The 20,424-nt window shown below is 51.0% G+C and overlaps 1 protein-coding gene across 4 annotated transcripts; it reads left to right on the top strand.

Annotated features, from left to right (window-relative positions):
• Positions 1 to 3,393: 3,393 nt before the first annotated feature.
• HSPBP1 (HSPA (Hsp70) binding protein 1) lies at positions 3,394 to 16,414 on the top strand. 4 transcript variants are annotated; one of them, XM_041729270.1, is made up of 8 exons: positions 3,394 to 3,489; positions 3,983 to 4,277; positions 6,560 to 6,764; positions 8,776 to 9,000; positions 12,086 to 12,241; positions 12,354 to 12,450; positions 12,973 to 13,084; positions 16,114 to 16,414. In XM_041729270.1, exons 2-8 carry the CDS (start codon positions 4,074 to 4,076, stop codon positions 16,186 to 16,188), a joined length of 1,074 nt encoding a protein of 357 aa, XP_041585204.1. In that variant the 5' UTR covers positions 3,394 to 3,489; positions 3,983 to 4,073; the 3' UTR covers positions 16,189 to 16,414. The 4 variants fall into 4 exon arrangements, with proteins under 4 accessions (XP_041585204.1, XP_041585210.1, XP_041585186.1 ...); XM_041729276.1 differs by having other exon boundaries at positions 3,472 to 3,489; positions 3,980 to 4,277; XM_041729252.1 differs by lacking the exon at positions 3,394 to 3,489 and adding an exon at positions 3,500 to 3,637.
• The last annotated feature ends 4,010 nt before the right edge of the window (positions 16,415 to 20,424 follow it).

Raw genomic sequence — 20,424 nt, 5'->3', positions numbered from 1 at the left:
AGCGATGGCGAGGAGAACCTTAAACCCACAGTGGTGTTGGCACCGGTCCACAGGTGCACAGGTGCAGGGCACATGCTGGGGAACACAGGGACACACTGCAGGGGCAGACTAAGAGGGAAATAATTTGGGAGTTGCCCAACTAAGACTCATCCTTGCTTCTCCAGGTCTCTAAGCCTGCCCCCCACCCCCAGGCCTCCTTTCCCCACCAGCACTAGGGGACCCATCCACTCCATTTAGGATTCTCAATGCTCCCGTTGAGAACCTTCCAGAACCCCCTTAGGTCCCTGTGTGTTTAGACCCCTGAATATTCTCTGTGCCCACAAGAGGGTCTCCTCAATCTTTATATGGGCCTTCATATAATTATACACCCCCCACCATGGCACATCACATAGATATCCACATAATCCAGGACTCCCCCATATCAAGTACCCAAAGGTGTTAGGCACCCCTTTGATCCCTAAGTCCCCTAGAATGTGGATCCAAGAGCTTCTATTCTCTAAGTCAACCACCTTCATTCCATGAACCTTTACTGAGTGGTAAATCTGAGCTGGCACTATCCATATGCTGAGGGGACGGCAACTATCCCAATCAATCAAGATCCCTGCCCTGTGGAGCTCCCACTGCAGTGGGTGAGGCGAGTGATAAGCAAGATGAGCAAAATATTTGGTGTGTTTGACAGTGGAGACCAGTGCTAAAGAGCAGATTAAAGCAGGGAGGGGGACAGGAAGTATTCATTGAGTGGAGTATGATTTTTGATATGGTGCCAAGAAAGACTCCTCCAGTGTGGGGATGGGATGTTGAAGGAAAATGAGGGTCTGAGCTGTGTGGACAAAGTACCTTCCATGTAGGGGATAGCAAATGCAAAGGCCCTGTGGTGGGAGTGTTCCTGGTGTGTTGTGGGAACATTGAAGGCCCTGTGTGGCCAGAGGGGAGCAAGTGAGGGGAAGAGAGAGAGAAAATGAGGTGAAGAGACAGATCATATAGGGCCTTAGAAGCAGGGTAACTGGGCAGCCCCAGTGGCTCGGCGGTTTAGTGCCGCCTTCAGCCCAGGGTGTGGTCCTGGAGACCCGGGGTCAAGTCCCATGTCAGGCTCTCTGCATGGAGCCTGCTTCTCCCTCCGCCTGTGTCCCTGCCTCTCTCTCTCTCTCTATGTGTATCATAAATAAATAAATCTTAAAAAAAAAAAAAAAAAGGAGAGAGAGAGAGAGGCAGAGACACAGGCGGAGGGAGAAGCAGGCTTCATGCTGGGAGCCCGATGTGGGACTAGATCCCGGGACTCCAGGATCGCGCCCTGGGCCGAAGGCAGACGCTAAACCGCTGAGCCACCCAGGGATCCCCTGTGCCTCTCTCTCTCTCTCTCATAAATAAATAAAATATTTAAAAAAAAAAGAAGCAGGGTAACCATATGCCTGGTATTCTGTAATTGTTTTTTTTTTTTTTGTAATTGTTTTTTTTTAGTTATTATTATTTTTTTTTAAATTTAGGGGCCCATGGGTGGGTCAGTTGGTTAAGTATCTGCCTTGGGTTCAGGTCATGATCCTGGGGTCCTGGGATTGAGCCCCACATTTGGCTCCCTGCTCCACGGGGAGCGTGCTTCTCCCTCTCCTCCTCGCTTCTGCTCTCACTTGGTATCTCTTTCTCAAATAAATAAAATCTAAAAAAAAAAAAAAGATTTCATTTATTTATTTGAGAGAGAGAGCACAAGCAGGGGGAGTGGCAGAAGTAAAGGCAACATTTACATGTTGTAAATAATATAAACTGACTTGTACCTAGGTATATAGAAGTTTGGGAGGGTAAATAACAGTCCCCAGAGATGCCCACATTCTAATTCCCAGAACCTGTGCATGTATCACCTTATAGAGCCAAAGGGACTTTGCAGATGTGATTGAGTTGAAGATATTGAGATGGGAAGATGATCCTGGTTATTGCGGTGCACCCTAAATGTAATCACAAGGGTCCTTCTGAGGGGCAGGCAGCAGAGTCAGAGAAAGAGATGGGATGATGGTGGAAGCAGAAGCCAAAGCAATGCAGTCACAACCCCAGGCGTGTGGGTGTCCTCCAGACGCCAGAAGAGGCAGGAAGCAGATTCTCTCCTAGAGCTTCCAGAAGGAACACAGCTCTGCCGACACCCTGGTTCAAACCCAGTAAGAACCACTTTGGACTTCTAACCAGCAGAACTATAGGATAATAAATCTGTTGTTTTAAGCCACCAAAAAATTTTTTTTTTAATTTATGATAGTCACAGAGAGAGAGAGAGGCAGAGATATAGGATATAGGATAATAAATCTGTTGTTTTAAGCCACCAAAAACATTTTTAAAGATTTTATTTATTCATGACCGACACAGACACAGAGAGAGAGAGAGAGAGGCAGAGACATAGACAGAGGGAGAAGTAGGCTCCTCGCAGGAAGCCTGATGCAGGACTCGAGATACTGGGACAGGGGACTATGCCCTGAGCTGAAGGCAGAAGCTCTACCGCTGAGCTACCCAGGTGTCCCCATGCCACCACATTTTTTATAATTTAAAGGCAGCAACAGAAAACTAATATAGTAGGGTACAGGGGTTGGGGGTGGGAGCCCAGATGAGAGCTATTCTGTTCAGTGCTACAAACACTGCCCACTGTGCGTGTGGCTTTTATGTTGTCTTCCTATTTCTGCCCCAAATATAACCTGGAACACACCAGGCCTGGCAGTGAACACCAGCACCGGAGGGGGAGTACAGCCTTCTCCTGACGGGGCGGGACCTCTAATGGGAGACTGGGACCCGGCTTTCTCTAAGCCCAGCTCAAGGCAAACACCTCTCAGGCCAGGCGTATTCCCAGAGCTGAACCCCAAAAGCGGAGAACACAGTGGGCTCGCCTCCCAGAGCACCTTGTTTGGGCATTTTGCTTCAGGTTCGTCTTTCAAGAATCCCCTCCCATGCATCTGGCAGGTCTCAGGGAGGATTCCAAGAGCGAGAGCCTGGGTGGTAACAGGTGTCTGCACAGGAGCTGCAGCAAGGACCAGGTAGCCCCCTTTGACGACTAGGGAAACTGAAGCCAAGAGAGGGGTGAGGTGGGCCAAGGGTGTTTACATCAGATGTTAGAGGTGACAAGCCAGGGCTCCAGGAAAAGGTGGGTAGGGGACTAGGTGAGGGGCCTGCACTACCCGCAAGGAGGGGGTGGGGCCTACCGGGCACCAGCACGGGGCGGGGCTTAGGTCAGGGGCGGGGCTAAGCTGGGAGAGGCCGAAAGGCCTAGAATAGGGGCGGAGCTTGAGGTAGCAGGGGAGGCGGGAACATAGGTGTGGGCGGGGCCTGGCCGAAGCGAAGCTGACTGGGGGCGGGGCGAGGGTGGAGCTTGAAGGGAAGTCGAGGGGGCGGAGCTCGCTGGGGGGCGGGATCCGGGTCGGGGGCGGAGCTTAGGCTGAGCGTGAACGGGGGGCGGGGCCGAGCGCAGTATCCGGCCAGGTGGGAAGGGCTTAAGAGACAGGCACGCGGTCTCAGCCTCAGGTACGGCCCCAGGTTGGGAGGCTGGGAGGGGCGCCGGAAACTTCCGGGCGAGACCTGGCGCATTTCCGGTCAAAATGGCGGCGCCCACCAGAGTCAGGTGGCAGGGACTCTATCTTTAGTAGCGGCGGCGACTTGAGGCCCGGGGGAGGTGAGGCCCGGGGAAGTGAGGTCCACCTCTCTCTGACTCCCCTCTTTGGAGAGGAAGGAGGAGACTTGTTGCTAAGACGTCCAAAGGGAGGGCTTGTTGCTATGGAGGCAGGGCAGTGGGGTTGCTAAGAGACAGGAACGCATTTAGTGGAGATGGGGGAGGGGGTTGGTAGGTGGAGTGGGTGGGGCTTGTTGCGAGGGAGGAAGGAGGGACTGAGACTTTGGGGAAGGGTCCTGTTGGTATGAAGGAAGGAAAGCGGGGCTGTGGTTAAGGTGGGTGCGGGTACAGTGGTTTGGGGTCATGGGGCGGGCGCGGAGCTCTCCTAAAACGTCACCTTCTCAGCAGACCCCCAGGAGTCGACCCATCCGGACGCCAGAACTACCTCAGCGGTGACCACCTCCTACCCCAAACACAGTCTTCCCTTCAGAAACGGCCCATGGCGGACCAGGGCTCGGGGGGCAGCCGCCTCCCTCTGGCGCTGCCCCCAGCCTCCCAGGGCTGCTCATCCGGGGGCGGCGGCTCCTCTGCCGGGAACTCGGGCCATCCTCTGCCCCCTCGAAACCTTCAAGGCCTGCTGCAGATGGCTATCACGGCGGGTTCTGAGGAACCAGACCCCCCTCCAGAACCCATGAGTGAGGAGGTAAAGATGAAGGGACCCGACGAATTGGGGGGAGAGTGCCGTGGGCAGAGGCAGCGCCTAGGTGTGAAGGCAGAGTAGTAGGCTGTATTTGTCCTAGCTGGGTCATTGTAGATTGAAGGTCGGGTCTCACGAGTGTCTGGGAAGGCAGATACGGCACTGGGATGCAGAGTAGCTTCGCAAGTAAAGAAGGAGGGAGGATTCTCAGACCCCTGCCATCCTGGTTCCAGCAATATCCAGCTGTGTGACCTTGGGTATATTGTTTCATCTTTCTGAATGGCAAGGTCTTTATTTGCAAACTGATGATGACAATAAGACTAGTAACATGTACTTCACCAGATTTTTTTTTTAAGATTTTATTTATTTATTCATGAGAGACAGAGGCAGAGACACAGGCAGAAGGAGAAGCAGGCTCCATGCACAGAGCTGATGTGGGACTCGATCCCCGGTGTCCAGGATCACACCCTGGGCTGAAGGCGACACTAAACCGCTGAGCCACCAGGGCTGCCCTTCACCAGATATTTCTGAAGATACACAGGACTCAGGGCACACCGTCACAGAGGCCGGGCTCCTGCAAGCACCAGGCTGTTCTCATGAAGAGTGCAGGCTCTGTGGACAGACCATTTAGGTGTGACTTAGGGCTTTGTGGATGGCCAGCGGTGTGACCTTTGTGTGTCACAACCTTTCTGGGCCTCAGTTTTCTCATCTGTGAAGTGGGGTTGACAGTAACACTTGAAAGGTTGTCTTGGAGATGAGTAGCAACATCTGTTATATGTGATTAGCTGGCGATGGTGTTTCCAGTGTACAAAATGCCGTACTAATCCAGTGACATCCATGATGTCATCGAACCTTTAGGTTAATGAAATGGGAACAGGCACAGAAAGATGAATGTCTTGCCCAAATTTGTTCAGGACTGTGACTATAGAGCCCACATATGAGCACTAACAGGCCCGATGGGAAAATAAAATTTAGTGGCCAGCTCTGAACTGTCATCTTACTTGACCTAATAGGCAGCATTTGATTTACTGGCCACCTGGACAATGGATCTCTTTCTTCATTTGGTTTCTTTCTTTTTTTTTTTTTAAGATTTTAAAAATTTGGGATCCCTGGGTGGCGCAGCGGCTTAGCGCCTGTCTTTGGCCCAGGGCGCGATCCTGGAGACCCGGGATCGAATCCCACATCGGGCTCCCGGTGCATGGAGCCTTCTTCTCCCTCTGCCTGTGTCTCTGCCTCTCTCTCTCTCTCTCTCACTGTGTGCCTATCATAAATAAATAAAAAAAAATTAAGATTTAAAAAATTTATTTATTCATGAGAGACACAGAGAAGCAGACATCAGCAAAGGGTGAAGCAGGCTCCTCACAGGGAGCCTGATGCAGAACTCGATCCCAGGATCCTGGGATCATGACTTGAACTGAAGGCAGACACTCCAATGCAGAGCCCCCCAGGCATCCTTCTTTCTTCATTTGGTTTCTAGAGCACTGTCCTGGTTTTCATCCTTACTCACTGGCTCTCCCTTCCTGTTTTCCTCAGTTGACTCTTCCTCATTCCCCAGCCTCTGAATGATGGCACACCCCAGGGCTCTCCTTGTACCTACCTCTGCTCACTTCCTTGGTGATCTCATGTGTTGAGACTTTATTTACCCTGATGACTCTCCCGTTTACATCTCTAGACCACTGGTTCTGATTTCATCCACCTCAGGACATTTGGCAATGCATGGAAACATGTTTCGTTGTTCCACTTGGGGTGGGGTGGGGGCTACTGGCATCTAGTGAGTAGAGACCAGGGATGCTTCTCAACATTCTGTAACATGCAGGAAAATGGGACTGCCCTTCCCCCCACTACCCCTAAACTCTCCAGCTCCGAGGGTCAGTAGAGCCAGGGTTGAGAAAGCCAAGTCTAAGCTGGGCCCCCTCCCTGAGCTTCAGGCAGCCTACTCACTATTTTACCTTGTGCGCATAATAGAGCCCTTGAACTTAACATGGTAGAAAATGAGTTCTCATCTTTACTACTCCTGCTCCATACCTGCTTCTCCTACCATTGTCCTCATCTCCTTCTGGTTGCTCAGGACAGAAATCTGAGAGTGCCTTCTTTCACACCCCATAGCCCCAGTCTCTCTATAAGTCTGGTATCTAGAAAATTTTCAGTGGAAGAGATACCCAGTGGGTAGCTGTTGAAGGAATGATAGGTCAGCTCTCAGATGTTGGCTGTTATTAGTAACAACTGTTATTTATGATTTCATCACTGATGGAGGTTTGGTTCTTTCCCCCACTCTCCTGCCCTGACAGAGGCGTCAGTGGCTGCAGGAGGCTGTGTCAGCAGCCTTCCGGGGCCAGCGGGAGGAAGTCGAGCAGATGAAGAACTGTCTTCGAGTGCTGTCCCAGCCTATACCCTCCTTGGCTGTTGAGGCTGAACTGGCCACTGACCAGCAGGAACGCGAGGGGGCTCTGGAGCTGCTGGCCGACCTGTGTGAAAACATGGACAATGCTGCAGGTATACCTGGGCCCTACCCACGGCTGCCCCTCAACAGCCTCTGGCTCTTTCCTCCTTCTCAGCCCCATGTCCTGCTGTGGCTCAGCCCTTGTCTTTTCTCTTGGGGACCACACCATCGGACTCTTCCCCACCCTTCCAGCCTCCAGCCTCCAGCCTCTCCCTCTCCTGTCTGGCTCCAACTCAGGCCCCAGATGGGACTGTCCTATCTCTTCCTGGTTGGTCCCCTTGCCACCAGGAAGGGACTTTCACTTACCCCACCAGCCTGGCTGGTATCAGGTCTACCTTCATGACATTTTCCAAAACTGGTCATTTCTCCCTTGTCTCTTGGGACTGCACTGTCACTGCCTAGAATATGAATGAGGAGGTGGTTCTGGGCAGCATGGTCAGGGAAGGCCTCCCCAAGGGGTGCCATTTGATTAGAGACCTGGAGTGAATGAGCAGGTTATGGGAACAGCCATGAGAAAAACATAACAGGCAGAGGGAATAGGCCAATACAAAGGCCCTGAGGTACACATACATGCCTTGTATGTGCAGGAACAGCAGTAAGGCCAGCATGACAGAATGCAGTGAGGGAGGGGCAAGAGGTAGGAGGTGCTGCTGGGTGTGCAAGGCCTTGCAGGCTGAAGTAGGTGCTGTGGGTTTTGTCCTAAATGCCGAGGAGCTGATAGAAGGTCAGCATCCCCCATTTCTTTTTCCTTTTTATTTTTTATTTTTATTTTATTTTTTTAGCATCCTCCATTTCTTTTGGAGGGTCATGATGTAGCTGTGGAGGGTGTGGACATGTCTTTTCTGGATGTTTCACATAAATGGAATCGTGGAGTACGTGATCTCTTGTGACTGGCTTCCCTCAGTGTGACATCTTCAAGGTTCTCTCACATTGTAGCCTGTATTGTAGCTTTATTCTTCTGAATGGCTAGTCCTCCATCGTGTGGATTGACCTCATGTTTTTTTTTTTTTTTTTTTTAAGATTTTTATTTATTTATTCATCAGAGACAGAGAGAGAGAGAGAGAGAGAGAGAGAGAGGCAGAGACACAGGCAGAGGGAGAAGCAGGCTCCATGCAGGGAGCCTGATGTGGGACATGATCCTGGGTCTCCAGGATCACGCCCTGGACTGAAGGTGGCGCTTAAACCGCTGAGCCACCGGGGCTGCCCTGACCTCATGTTTTTTTTATCTGTTTGCAACTGATGGGCATTTGGGTCCTTTCCCCCTTTGGTTATTGAGAATAATGCTGCTTTGAATGTTGGTACAAGTGTCTATTGGAGTCTCTGCTTTCTGTGGTTTGAGATATTTATGTAGGAGTGGACCCATTATAACTGTGTTTAACTTTTCGAGGAACTGCCAAGTTCGCTGGTTACCACCTTATTGACAGAAACAAGTGGTGGGTTGTAGTTTGCCGAGCCCTGGTCTAGTGTACTGTTCTCCCATAGGTGTGTTCTGATTGTCAGAAAGATTGGGGGTTGGTACTGGGATGTAGTGCGCTGGATTCTGGAACCCTAACCCCCTGAATGCTGGTGTTTTTGAGGCTTGCTGGCCCTGGAGGGACCTCTGGTTTGGTGCTTGACGGATCCTGCACTGAGGCAGGCTCTGGGAGCCAGCCCACCCCTCTGGCCTCACTTGCTGTGTTCACTTGTGAGGGCTGACTGCCTCGGGGGTCGAAACACAATGTATTTTCTCAGGGTTCTGAGACCCAGGTGTGGGCAGGGCTGGTTTCTCCTGTGCTCTCTCCTTAGCCTGCAGATGGCTGCCCTCTCCCTGTGTCTTCACACGGTTTTCCCTGTGTGTCTGTGTCCTGATCTTTTCTTATGAGGACATCAGTCTTACTGCGAGGATTAGTACCTATCCCGATGACCTCACTTTACCTGGATGATCTCTTACAAGGACTGTCTTCAAATATAGTCACATTCTGAGACACTTGGGGGTTGGGGCTTCAACATGTGGATTTTGGGTGGGGGTTGGTACATAAGTCAGCCCATTCCACCTGGACTCTCATCTCTCCTCTCTCTGCACAGACTTCTGCCAGCTGTCAGGCATGCACCTGCTGGTGGGCCGCTACCTGGAGGCAGGGCCTGCAGGGCTGAGGTGGCGAGCAGCACAGCTCATCGGCACGTGCAGCCAGAATGTGGCAGCCATCCAGGAGCAAGTGCTGGGCCTGGGTGCCCTGCGCAAGTTGCTGAGGCTGCTTGACCGGGACCCCTGTGACTTGGTGCGCGTGAAGGCCCTCTTTGCCATCTCCTGTGAGTGTCTGGGGCAGCCAGGGAGGGGCAGGGGCTCTGCTGGCATCTGCTCAGGGGCAGATGGAGGGGAGCCATAATTGTTTATTTATTCTCATAGCCAGTTAAGACTGTGCTGGAGACTGGGGACAGGGTGGTGAGCCAGCCAACCCCTCGCTTGTCAGAGAGCCAGATTCTGATGACATAGGTGCACCACTCAGCTTATGTGCTTCATGTGCATTAGGGTTCTTGGCCTCAGTGCTGTTGACACTCGTGGTAAGGAGGGGGCCAGCTTGTGTGTAATGGGGTGTTAAGTGGCACCCCAGCCTCTCTACCTGTTAGAGATACTAGTGGCTGCCTCCTGGGCAACAGGTGCCAGGACGAGGATGATTCCAGTGCCTGTGGGGCACTCTATGCCAGGCCCCATGCCAGGCCCTGCGAGAGTGTTAACTTGTTTAGTTCATATGCACAGCCTCTGAGGTAGGGAGACCAAATCCACCTAGAGGAGGGACCGGGTGACAGCCTGGGGCACCCTGCAAGGACATGCAGATGTGGGGTTTGAGCCCAGGGAATGTTCTTTTTTTTTTTTTTTTAATTTTTATTTATTTATGATAGTCAGACACACAGAGAGAGAGGCAGAGACACAGGCAGAGGGAGAAGCAGGCTCCATGCACCGGGAGCCTGACGTGGGATTCGATCCCGGGTCTCCAGGATCGCGCCCTGGGCCAAAGGCAGGCGCCAAACCGCTGCGCCACCCAGGGATCCCCCCCAGGGAATGTTTTTAACCGTGGGTTGGGCTCCTGTCTGTGTGTGCCATCCTGGAGGCCCCCACTGGACCGTTTTCTTCTTTTTTTTTGATACTGTTTCCTTTTTAAATAAGCTTTATGGAGATAGAATGCACAGGCTATAGAGTTTATCTTTTTAACATGTATAATTTAGCATATTCAGTAGGTTGTGTGGTGGCCATGACCACTGTCTTAACTCCAGAGCATTTCCCCCACTCCCAAAAGAAGCTGCATTCCTGTTAGGAGTCCTGCCTCACCCCCTCCCTCCAGCCCTTGCAGGCAGCCACCAGTCTGCTTATCATCTCCACAGATTTGCCTGCTCTGGATGTGTCCACCATGTGGCCTTTTGTGTGTGTCTGGCTTCTTTTACTGAGCATCATGTTTTCCAGCTTCATCTGCATTTATAACCTGTGCCAATGCCTCATGCCTTTCTTTTTTTTTTTTTTTTTGCCTCATGCCTTTCTATGGCTGAGTAATATGTCACTTATAAAGGGACCACATTTTGTTTATCCATTCATCAGTTGATTGGTTCGGCATCAAGTGGTTTCTACCTCTGGCTGTGAGAATTGTGCTGCTGTGAACCACGTGGACAAGTTTTTGCATGGACGTGTGTTTTCCTGTCTTCTGGGTGTACACACCTGCGGTTGGAATTGCTGGGTCCTATGGCAGCCCTGTGTCATCTGTTTCAAGTTGGAGGAAAACCTGTTTCTTCCACTCATGACATTTGTGACACCAAATGTGTGTGCAAGAGTTTACATAAGTCAGTTTTCCAATTCTCTGGACACCAACTGGGCATTCTGCAGTTCCATTCTGACACTGACTACTCAGAGTTGGCACACCTCCACAGGTTAAGGACTCAGTTCTAAGAGACGGTCCCTCCTGCAGACACCAGTGGAAAGTTTGGGCCTTCTGGGGGCTCCTGGCTGGCTCAGTCATGGAGCATGCAACTTTTGATCTCAGCGTTGGGAGTTGGAGCCCCATGTTGGAGCTGGAGTTTCAAAGAAATTAGAGCTTCCTGTACTTATTAGCTACTGGCTATATATTGGGCATTGCCATGATCCCCTTTTCAGGTTTGATACTTTGCTAGAATAGCTCACAGAACTCAGAGGAATATCTATGTTTAGTGGCTTACTATAAAAGATATGAATAGGGACACCTGGGTGGCTTAGCTGTTAGATGCCTGCCTTTGGCTCAGGTGGTGATCCCGGGATCTGGGATTGAGCCCCGCATCGGGCTCCCTGTGAGGAGACTGCTTCTTCCTCAGCATATGTCTCTGCCTCTCTCTCTCTCTCTCTCTCTCATGAATAAATAAATATTTTTTTTTAAAGATTTTTATTTATTTATTCATGAGAGACAGGAAGAGAGAGAGAGGCAGAGACACAGGCAGAGGGAGAAGCAGGCTCCATGCAGGGAGCCTGACGTGGGACTCGATCCTGGGTCTCCAGGATCACGCCCTGGGCTGAAGGCGGCGCTAAACCCCTGAGCCACCCAGGGATCCCCTAAATAAATCTTAAAAAAAAAAAAAAAAAGATATGAACAGCCAGATGAAGCAGTGTATAGGATGAGGTCTAAAAGGGTCCCGAGCACAGGAACATCTGTCCCTGAGTTGGGGTGTGCCATCCTTCTGGTACAAGGACATGTTCACTAACCCAGAAGGTCTGTGAACCCCATGGTTTAGGGAATCTTGTGGAGGCTTCCTCTTGTGCACATATGGATCATTAATTCCACTCTCGTCCCTCTCCTTTCTGGAGGTTGGGAGGTGGGGCTGGAGGTTCCAAGTTTCTAATCATGGCTTGGTATTTCTGAGAAGTAAACCCTGTCCAGGAGCCCACCTGGAGTCACCTCACTGGAACAAAAGATGCTCTTATCACCCAGGAAGCTCCGCAGGTTTGAAGAGCTTAGTGTCAGGAATGGGGGCAAAGACCAGATATATATTTATGTCACAGTTTGGCCCTGGGAAAAAGAACAGGGAAGCTGAGAAGGAACTCTAGTAAAGGTGAGAGAAAGAGTCCTGGAGCAGGTGGCATCAGGAAGATCATGTCCAAAACTGAGGAGATAGGTGGACAGACAGACCTTGGGAGGCTTGGCCACAAAGGGTAGACAGCCTCAGTTCCCCAGACATACCAAGAGCCAGAGCAGGATTGGGGAGGGACGGGGCAAAATTTTCTTCTAATAGTCTATGTTAATTATATCTCAGTAAAACAATGCTTTAAAAAAATATTGTGCTTATGAAACCCAGGCCCATAGTAGTTGAAAGTGATAGTGGTGAGGCTCGTGGTGACAATGGTGACCTTGAGGCCTCTCTCTCTCCCCCTTCCTGTCAGGCCTGGTCCGGGAGCAGGAGGTGGGGCTGCTGCAGTTCCTTCGCCTGGATGGCTTCTCTGTGTTGATGCGGGCCATGCAGCAGCAGGTGCAAAAGCTCAAGGTCAAGTCGGCATTCCTGCTGCAGAACCTGCTGGTGGGCCACCCTGAACACAAAGGTGGGGCGGCCAGGGCAGGGGGCCCAGGACAATGCCCAAGGAAGGGTGGGGGAGGGGTGTGCCTGGGGAGGGGTGTGGACCACCCCTCTGACCCCCAAGCCCCTTCCCCCAGGGACTCTGTGCTCCATGGGGATGGTCCAGCAGCTGGTGGCCCTGATCCGGACAGAACACAGCCCCTTCCATGAGCATGTGCTTGGAGCCCTGTGCAGGTATGCTGGGGCCTCTGAGAGGACGAGGCCTGGGGCAGGTGCTCCCATTTTTTAGGCTGACATCACTGGGCTCCAGCCCTCCAGCCTCCTCCCTTCTAGGATTCAGGAGTTCAGGCCTTTCCCACGAAGGGGGCAGGACTGAGTGCTGGTGCTCCCTGGGCATAAGTTTCCTCGTGTGTAGGGGGCTGACACAATAGCCTGGGAGGAGAGGGAGAGTCTTTCTGACCCCGCCTCCCCTGCACCCAGAACTAGCAGATTAGCGTCTGGAAAAGATGACAGACACAATTGAGCAGGTGGCAGCTCTGGTGTGTGGAGTGGGCTCCAGGCCAGGCTCTGTGCTAGGTGCCTTGTTTTGTACGCATCTCACTGTGGGCCCTGATATGGGTGGGGACCCTGTGAAGTTTGTATTGCAGATGGGGAAACTAAGGTGGGGAACTGTCTTGCCCGGGGCTCCTGTGGGAGCAGTGCAAGGGCGCATCTTCGCAGAGGAAGGTCCTGAGGATTGCTCTTTTGTTCCTACAGCCTGGTGACAGACTTCCCCCAGGGTGTGCGGGAGTGCCGGGAGCCTGAGCTGGGCCTGGAGGAGCTCCTCCGCCACCGCTGCCAGCTGCTGCAGCAGCACGAGGAGTATCAGGTACTGCCCACGGGGCCTCTGTGGTCTGTGCATCCATACGTTTGTCTCCCTGTCTCTTCGTTCCTGTGTTTCTTCTGCCATCCATCCAGCAGACATTTACTGCCCCCTCCCCTGTGCCTCATGCTGTGTGAACACCACAGGCCAGCGGGAGAATGATGAATTGGAGTGTTTTAAGGGGTTAATGAAGTTATTTATTAGCTAAACTTTATAAGTGTTTACATCCTATCAGATACTTAATAATTATTTTTATTAGACTGATAAATCAATAATAAAAGGTAACCAATTTAATATTTGATTAAATAAAAAGTAAGTAATTAAGTAGATAATGAGTAGCAAATAGATAAACAACTCAGATATTTAATTAGATAACAAATAACAAGTAATAAATAGCTCATTAGGTATTTAAATAGATCAGTAACAAGTGATAATTCAGATAATTAGGTAATTAGTAACAAATTAGTGATAAAGAGCAACTGATTGAATATTCATATAGTTGTTTAGTTATCTAAACAATGAAGTGATTTAGCTAACTGATGATTAAGTAGTACCCAGATGTTGGTGCTTTAGCAAAGCTGAGCATGGCAGACGTGCTACCCTCCCAGGACTTCTGTTCTACTGAGTCCATTCCTCTGTGACCCTGTCGAGCATTTCCAGAGAGGTGCCAGGATTGAGGAGCAGGGAGGGCCTGGAGAGGCACACTGCTCAACCCCAGGTGCCTGCCCCAACCGCATCACAAGGACACGTGGAAAACATGCCCGTGGGTTGTGCCCACCGGTTAAGCCTGGCCTAGCCTGGGCTTTCAGCTGGGGAGCACGTCAATTGTTGCTGTTTTGGGACATTCATTCTCTGCGCCACTGGCATGCCAGACCCTGGGCAGGTGATGCCAGGGCCCACTGTTGAGGGACACCTCCTGCAAAGTGACTAGCACTCCTTTTTTTTCTTCCAAAAAAAACTTTAGCAACTTTATTGGGGTATAACTATCATATAATAAATTCCAGTTCTTGGAAGTGTGCCATGTGAAAAGTTTAGACATAAGAATACACCTGTGAAAACCTCATCCTTCCATCCCTCCATTCGTCAGGGGCAGCTTACCCATGTGCCAGGCCTGGATATGGGCACTGGGGGATTTGATGAGGAGCAAAAAAGATACAGTCTTGGTTCTCAGGGCTTCCAGGGGTGATAGAGAAACATGTAGACAAATAAACAGAAGCATGTATTTACAAATACCTAGTATGTGTATGTGTGTGTGTGTATGCATGTATAGTACATGCAATATTTGTATCTGTGTAATTTAAGATTGTTTTGTATAGTTTGACAGCAGGAAGTTATAACTACAGTGAAGGAAACAACCTGTGAGGGAACAGAGAAGGCTGGGCAGTGATATTTTCGGTACTGATGGCTGCTGTAACACTACTATAGACCAGGTGGCTTAGCACAGAAATGCATTCTCTTGCAGTTCTTGGGACTAGGAGTCTGAAGTCAAAGTGTCTGCAGGGCCATGCTCCCTCTGAAGGTTCTAGGGAAGAATCCTTCCTCTTCCAACTGCCAGTAGTTGCTGGCAATCCTTGGCATTCCCTGGCTTAGTGATATGCCACTCCAGTCTCTTCATATGGCCTTCTTTCCTATGTGTCTGTGTCTTGGAAATCTTTCCAGATACTTAAGTAGAGGTCTGCTTTAATTCTAGCATAACTGAACAATGCAATTGGGATGGTATTCTGTAAGGTGATTCTATCGTGACTTAGTTCTTTTTTCTAACGCTTTTGTAAGTATTTTTGTAGGTAAATTGAAGTGTTAAATTTCATGAATGCCTTCTCATGAAAAGGTCCTGTGGTCATGTGGTTCAAAATTCCAAATGCATAGGAGGGTCAAAAGTGAGAAGTCTCCCTGCTGCCCCTGACCCTAATCACCCCGTACCTTCCCCACTTCTGTGTGTGGCCTTCCTAAGATAGTCTGTGCACATAAGCAAATGTGTGTATATATTCTTCCTTTCTACCTTCCTTCCGTGTAAAATCTACTTGTCCTGACCACTTTGTCGCTCCTTGCCTCGTTCCCTTTCATAATATCTCAGGGAAGAGTGCAGAAGGAGTGTGTTGAGTGTGGGCAGCCATGGCTGCAAGGTAGGTTGCTGTTTTCGTGTCATGACCCCTCTCTGCTGCTACCAACTCTGCCGAAAGAATAAACCTTTACATAGATTTCTTTAGATGTGTGAGTATGTCTATAGAATAGTTTGCAAAAGGGGAAAAGCTGGATTAAGGTAGGTTAAGGATGAAGTTATACAGCTTAGGGCCATTTTTGCTAGCTATTGCCTGGTTGCTCTCTGTAAAGGCTGAACCAGTTTGACTCTCCAACTATGAAGGTGCTCAAAAGTACCTTAAGCCATTTGACCTTTTTTTCCAAGCTGATTGGTGAAAAGTGGTATTCTAATCAGTTTATATTTGTGTTTCTCCCTGGAGGAAAGTTGGAGAGCTTTCCTTTCCTGTGAATTGTTCATATCCTTTGCCCATGTATCTACTGGGTGGTGAGTTTTTTTTTTTTTTCAATCAATATATTAAAGTTCTTGAAGTATTAAATATGTTAGCCTTTTCTGACAAGTTGCAAATATTTTTCAAATTGTTTTTCTTTTATTTTTGTTTTTGGCTTCTTTTTGCCATGCAGAAACGTTTTATGTTCATGTGGCCCAACCTAGGAGTGCTTCTTTCTTGGTTTCCGGGATTTGTACCTGTGGAAGGTTCTAATTTTAAGTGGGGATTAGTAGGGGTCGGTCATACCTGGGGAAATGAAGAGCCCAAGGGGCTGAGGTGAGGACAGACCAGTGGGGTGTCAGAGACGCTGGGAGGCCCTCGTTCTGGTTCAGTAATCCAGGTACAGATGAGAAAACAGTGAGCCGTGGATCTCGGCTTGAGTCAGAGAACCCCTGGAGGCTTCTGGGGCTAGCACTGGGGAGGACAGAGAGGCTATCTCGGTGTCGAGCATGTTGGAAGCCGCCCAGCCTGTGCACTGAGGGCTCCTGTTTTTGCCCCCCGATCCAGGAGGAGCTGGAGTTCTGCGAAAAGCTGCTACAGACCTGTTTCTCCAGCCCGACGGACGACAGCATGGATCGGTGAACCCCGGTGGCTCAGCACCCCCTCTCTGTGGAAACCCCAGGCGTCCTGTCTCCCAGGGGAGAGCAGAGCCTTGTTGGTGCGCAGCCAGGGCAGCCCATCCGGTTCGCTAAAGAAGGTGCCGGCCCCTGGGCTCCACCCCTCACGCTAGCACTTTCCCCTTCCGCACTGCGTTCCCGGTTCCCCCTTCCGTGTCCACCCTGTTCTCTAATAAAGGTGTTCTCCTCCAGCTCCTTCGCTGCGGCCTTCGTCATCTCCCCTGGAGGGCGCCCCACCTGGGAAGGTGCGCCATCTTAGGGGGCCTGGGGTGCCCAAACTTGAACATGAACGCACTGCTCTCAAATCCAGAGCCACCGTCGCTCACCTGCGCAGTCTCTCCTGACAGGGAGGGTGGGGGGCTGCCCTCCTTCCTTCCGGTTCACTCATCCATCCCTGCTTCTCCGTTTGAAGAACCCTCAAATTTAGCACACAGGCAGCCTGCCTTGAGGCGGAAGCCACGTTATTTCCCAGCATCCCATGCGGAGGTGCATTATGTGACCTCAGCTCAGCCAATTAGAGCTCAGCGCAGGCTTCTGGGCAGTGGTGGTGGGAGCCTGTGCACCCAGGGTGTGTGTGTGCCAGGAGCTTGGGCCTCCTTTCGACCAACTGCAAAGCACCACACCTTCTCAGAGATTAGGGTGGTGAGACACGCCTCAGCTCCTTTCATGAATTCCTTGTCAGTTAGCTGAAGGTGGTTTCATCATTTGCAGCCGCTGCTGATCTTCAGACGAGGAATCAGCCCAGGGTGGTTGAACTGTGGGCAAAAGTTCACAAACCCATGTTTCAGGCAAAGCTGTGCACTTCCTCCCGTATTCTGGTTTCCTAGCTGCATTTGATGTGGATGAATTCCTCTCATGTGTAATTTACTTGTACTCCAGGGATTTGGGAGGGATCAGTTATTTTCACCCTTCTTCCCAAATTCAGCATAAATCAAGAGGTAGGTACAGGATTTGAGAATTGAAGATAAAGTATCACCTTTATTACCATTAGGGATCAGAAGAAATGGCTTTAGTCTTGCATTACACAGGGTTACCTCTCTGGTCACAGGCAGCACTGGATACGCACAGGCCTTCCTCTGGGTGCAGCAGGCCAGACCCTGGGCAGGCTGGCTATGAGAGGTGGAGCGGGGGTGAGCCACGATGCCCATCCAACCTGGCACATTGTTCCTCAGCCCCTGGAAGGGGTGGAGAAGCCAGAAGAAGACACACTAAATGGTTGAAGTTCCTTTACATGGAAATGTGGACAATGGGGAATGGGTGTTCCCACCAGACACTTTAAGAAGTCCCTTCCAATCTTTTTTTTAAATTTTATTTATTCATGAGAGACACAGAGAGGCAGAGACACAGGCAGAGGGAGAAGCAGGCTCCCTGTAGGGAGTCCGATGTGGGACTCAAACCTGGGAGTCCAGGATCACGGCCTGGGCCTAAGGCAGGCACTAAACCACTGAGCCACCCAAGCGTCCCTCTTCCAATTTTTTAAAGATTTATTAGAGAGCGTGTATGTGCATACATGCACGTGCAAGTGACGGAGGGGCAGAGGGAGAGGGAGGGAGAGAATTTCAAGCAGAGTTCCCACTGAGCACAAAGCTGGCTGGGGTCAATCCCATGACCCATAAGATCATGACCTGAGCCAGAACCAAGAGTCCTACACTTACCTGACTGAGCCACCTACGTACCCCACCCCTTCCATTTCTAATACACATACCAGTTGTTGTGCCCGATATTGTGAATCCGAGAAACCACTGAGGAGCCGACATCGATGCAAACACATGAGGGTTTATTTACAAGCTTGAGCTTGGGTCCAAGTACACCCAACACAGCAGAGCAGGGATTTGGACCCCAAGACTAAGAGGCGTAGCAGCTTTATAGGGACCAGTGGCCAATGGGATATGCAGAAAGTTGCACAGTCATGGTGTCCACATGCAGGTGGCTGATTGAATTACATTTTACTCTAAAGTATCCATTTGAACTGGCCTATCACTGAGCCGATTTCAGATTAGGGTGTGCCCTGCAGTTTGACTAGGGTAGGGCAGCGCCCTAAGCAATAAGCAGGTCAGCACAAGGCGGTTGCAGCACAAAATGGAGTCAGTCCTGCTCTGCTTGTCCAGGGGTAGGGGATTTTTGTTAAATGTCCTCGGTCCCACACAGTATGGCCAACCTGTGAGTTCTGAGAGGGTGGAGACACAGGTTTCATTTCTTAGAGCCCCTGCAGCATCCAGACTGACCATGTCAATATCTCAGGTTTCACTTGGTGGTTGAATATGGCTACTCCATGTCCCTCAGTTCCTGAGCTCTATGTTAAAATAATATGGCAGCTGTGCAAGCATACTGGGAAAGAAGCAAAATGCTGAGTAGAAGACGAAAGAAGGTGACAGAGGAAAAGACTCAAGGAAGAGAAGGAAATGCCTCACCATTGTTTCAAGCTGAGTAACAATAGGAGCTTGAGTCCATTTTAAGACAAAACCTCAGGATACCTAGGTGGCTCAGCGGTTGAGAGTCTGCCTTTAGCTAAGGGGGCGTGATTCCAGGATCCAGGATCCAGGATCGAGTCCTGCATAGGGCTCTCTGTGCCTACTCCCTCTGCCTATATCTCTGCCTCTCTGTGTGTCTCTCATGAATAAATAAATAATAAAATCTAAAAAAAAAAAAAAAAAACACCTCAAAGATGAAAAGGTAAAATAGGCAAACTAAGGAAACAGAGGGCTGTGGTGGCTCGCTCAGGAAAATATTTGCTCCCTCCCATTCCACCTCCGGAAGAGTACTGTCCCAACCCGTGGGCTGTGGAGAGTCAATTCCTGCCCCATGATTTTGGTATTGATCATGTGACTTGCTTTGACCAACGGATGGTGGCAGGTAAGAGGCAACCTAGGCTGTGCAACGTGCTAACAGATAGGCTTGACTGAGATGCTTCTGCCTTTCCGTATGAGATGGTGCTCTAGGTAGCCTGTGGTGCCAGAATATAAGAGACATGGTAAGAACGAGCCTTGCCACCCTTTACAACGGCAGCTCCAGGCTGCGAACCTGACACGTGCTGCCGAGGTGGTGACTGTCACACGGCAGTCGGTGGCTGATAAGGATCAAAAAACATCCCGTGAATCCCGTACCCTGGAAATAGCAAGGTCCCAGAAGAGACATGTGATAATAAGTACATACAGGTGGAAATGACAAAGATTAAAGCAACCAGAGAGAAATTAAGAGATGTGAAGGACAAATGCATAACTGGCATCCTTGAAATAGAGAACAAGTAGAACAGGAAAATGCACTTAAGCATACGATTCAATAAAATGTCTCTGAAATAAGTGTGAGCAGGTTAAAAAAATGAAAGTTGTCAGTACACACACTCAGTCGTCTGATCCTTACAGTGGCTTGTAACATGGGCGGGGGGGGGCATGAAAGCTGGGGAAACTGAGGCAACAGGAAAACAAAGCCTGGGTAAGCGCGTGCAGCACACAAGGTCGAGAACTGCGCGGGAGCGGACCGCGCAACTTCGGCTGGGGAGAAAACCTGCTATGGATTCCCCAGGAGATGGACCCCAGCCGAAGCAGGATTATAATCTGACGAGACGGAGTAGCGAACAGATTTCCAGGAGCAAGCGGGTAGAGAAATCCTGGAGCAGAATTTTCTCTGGACATTGGAACGGAGTCGTAGATGAACACGGCGCCTGCGCATTAGGTTGTCTGGGTTTATTCGGGGAGAGATCGTTGGACCAAACCAGCGCAAGCGCATCTGGGGCCGTGGGCTGGTTGGGCGGGTGGGGAGCGGCTGGGCCCCCAAGCGCACGCGCACTGCCGGTCCTGGGCGGGCGGCCTCCGCGCACCAGGCGGGCGGCGGGTGGGCGGGGCTTCCTGCGTGCCCCTGCGCTAGGGGATTGTGGGATAGTGGTGGACGGAGCCGGGCGGCGGAGGCCCCAAGAAGACTGCGGAGTCCGAAAACCCAGCCCGTGCGAGGAAGGGGGCGGCCGAGGAAGTGGGCTTCGGCTTCCGACGGCCGCTGCTCAGCCCTGCGGCCTGCCGGGACTGCGGAAGGAGACGTCTTCCCTGACCGGCCTTTGCTTTCCCGCGCGGCGCTGGGCCGGGCCAGCCGGGGTGACTTCCCCGCTGAGGGCCTCCGCCGGCCTAGAGACCGCGCTGACCTCCCCGCGCCCCCCGGCTGCCGGCGGGCCCCGGACCCCCGCGTCCGTCCGCTCGCAGCCACCCCGCGG

This window comes from Vulpes lagopus, chromosome 2 (genome assembly GCF_018345385.1).
Source record: "Vulpes lagopus strain Blue_001 chromosome 2, ASM1834538v1, whole genome shotgun sequence".
NCBI lineage: Eukaryota > Metazoa > Chordata > Mammalia > Carnivora > Canidae > Vulpes > Vulpes lagopus.
Note: the sequence above shows the minus strand (reverse complement) of the source record. Positions and strands in the feature narration are given on the sequence as shown.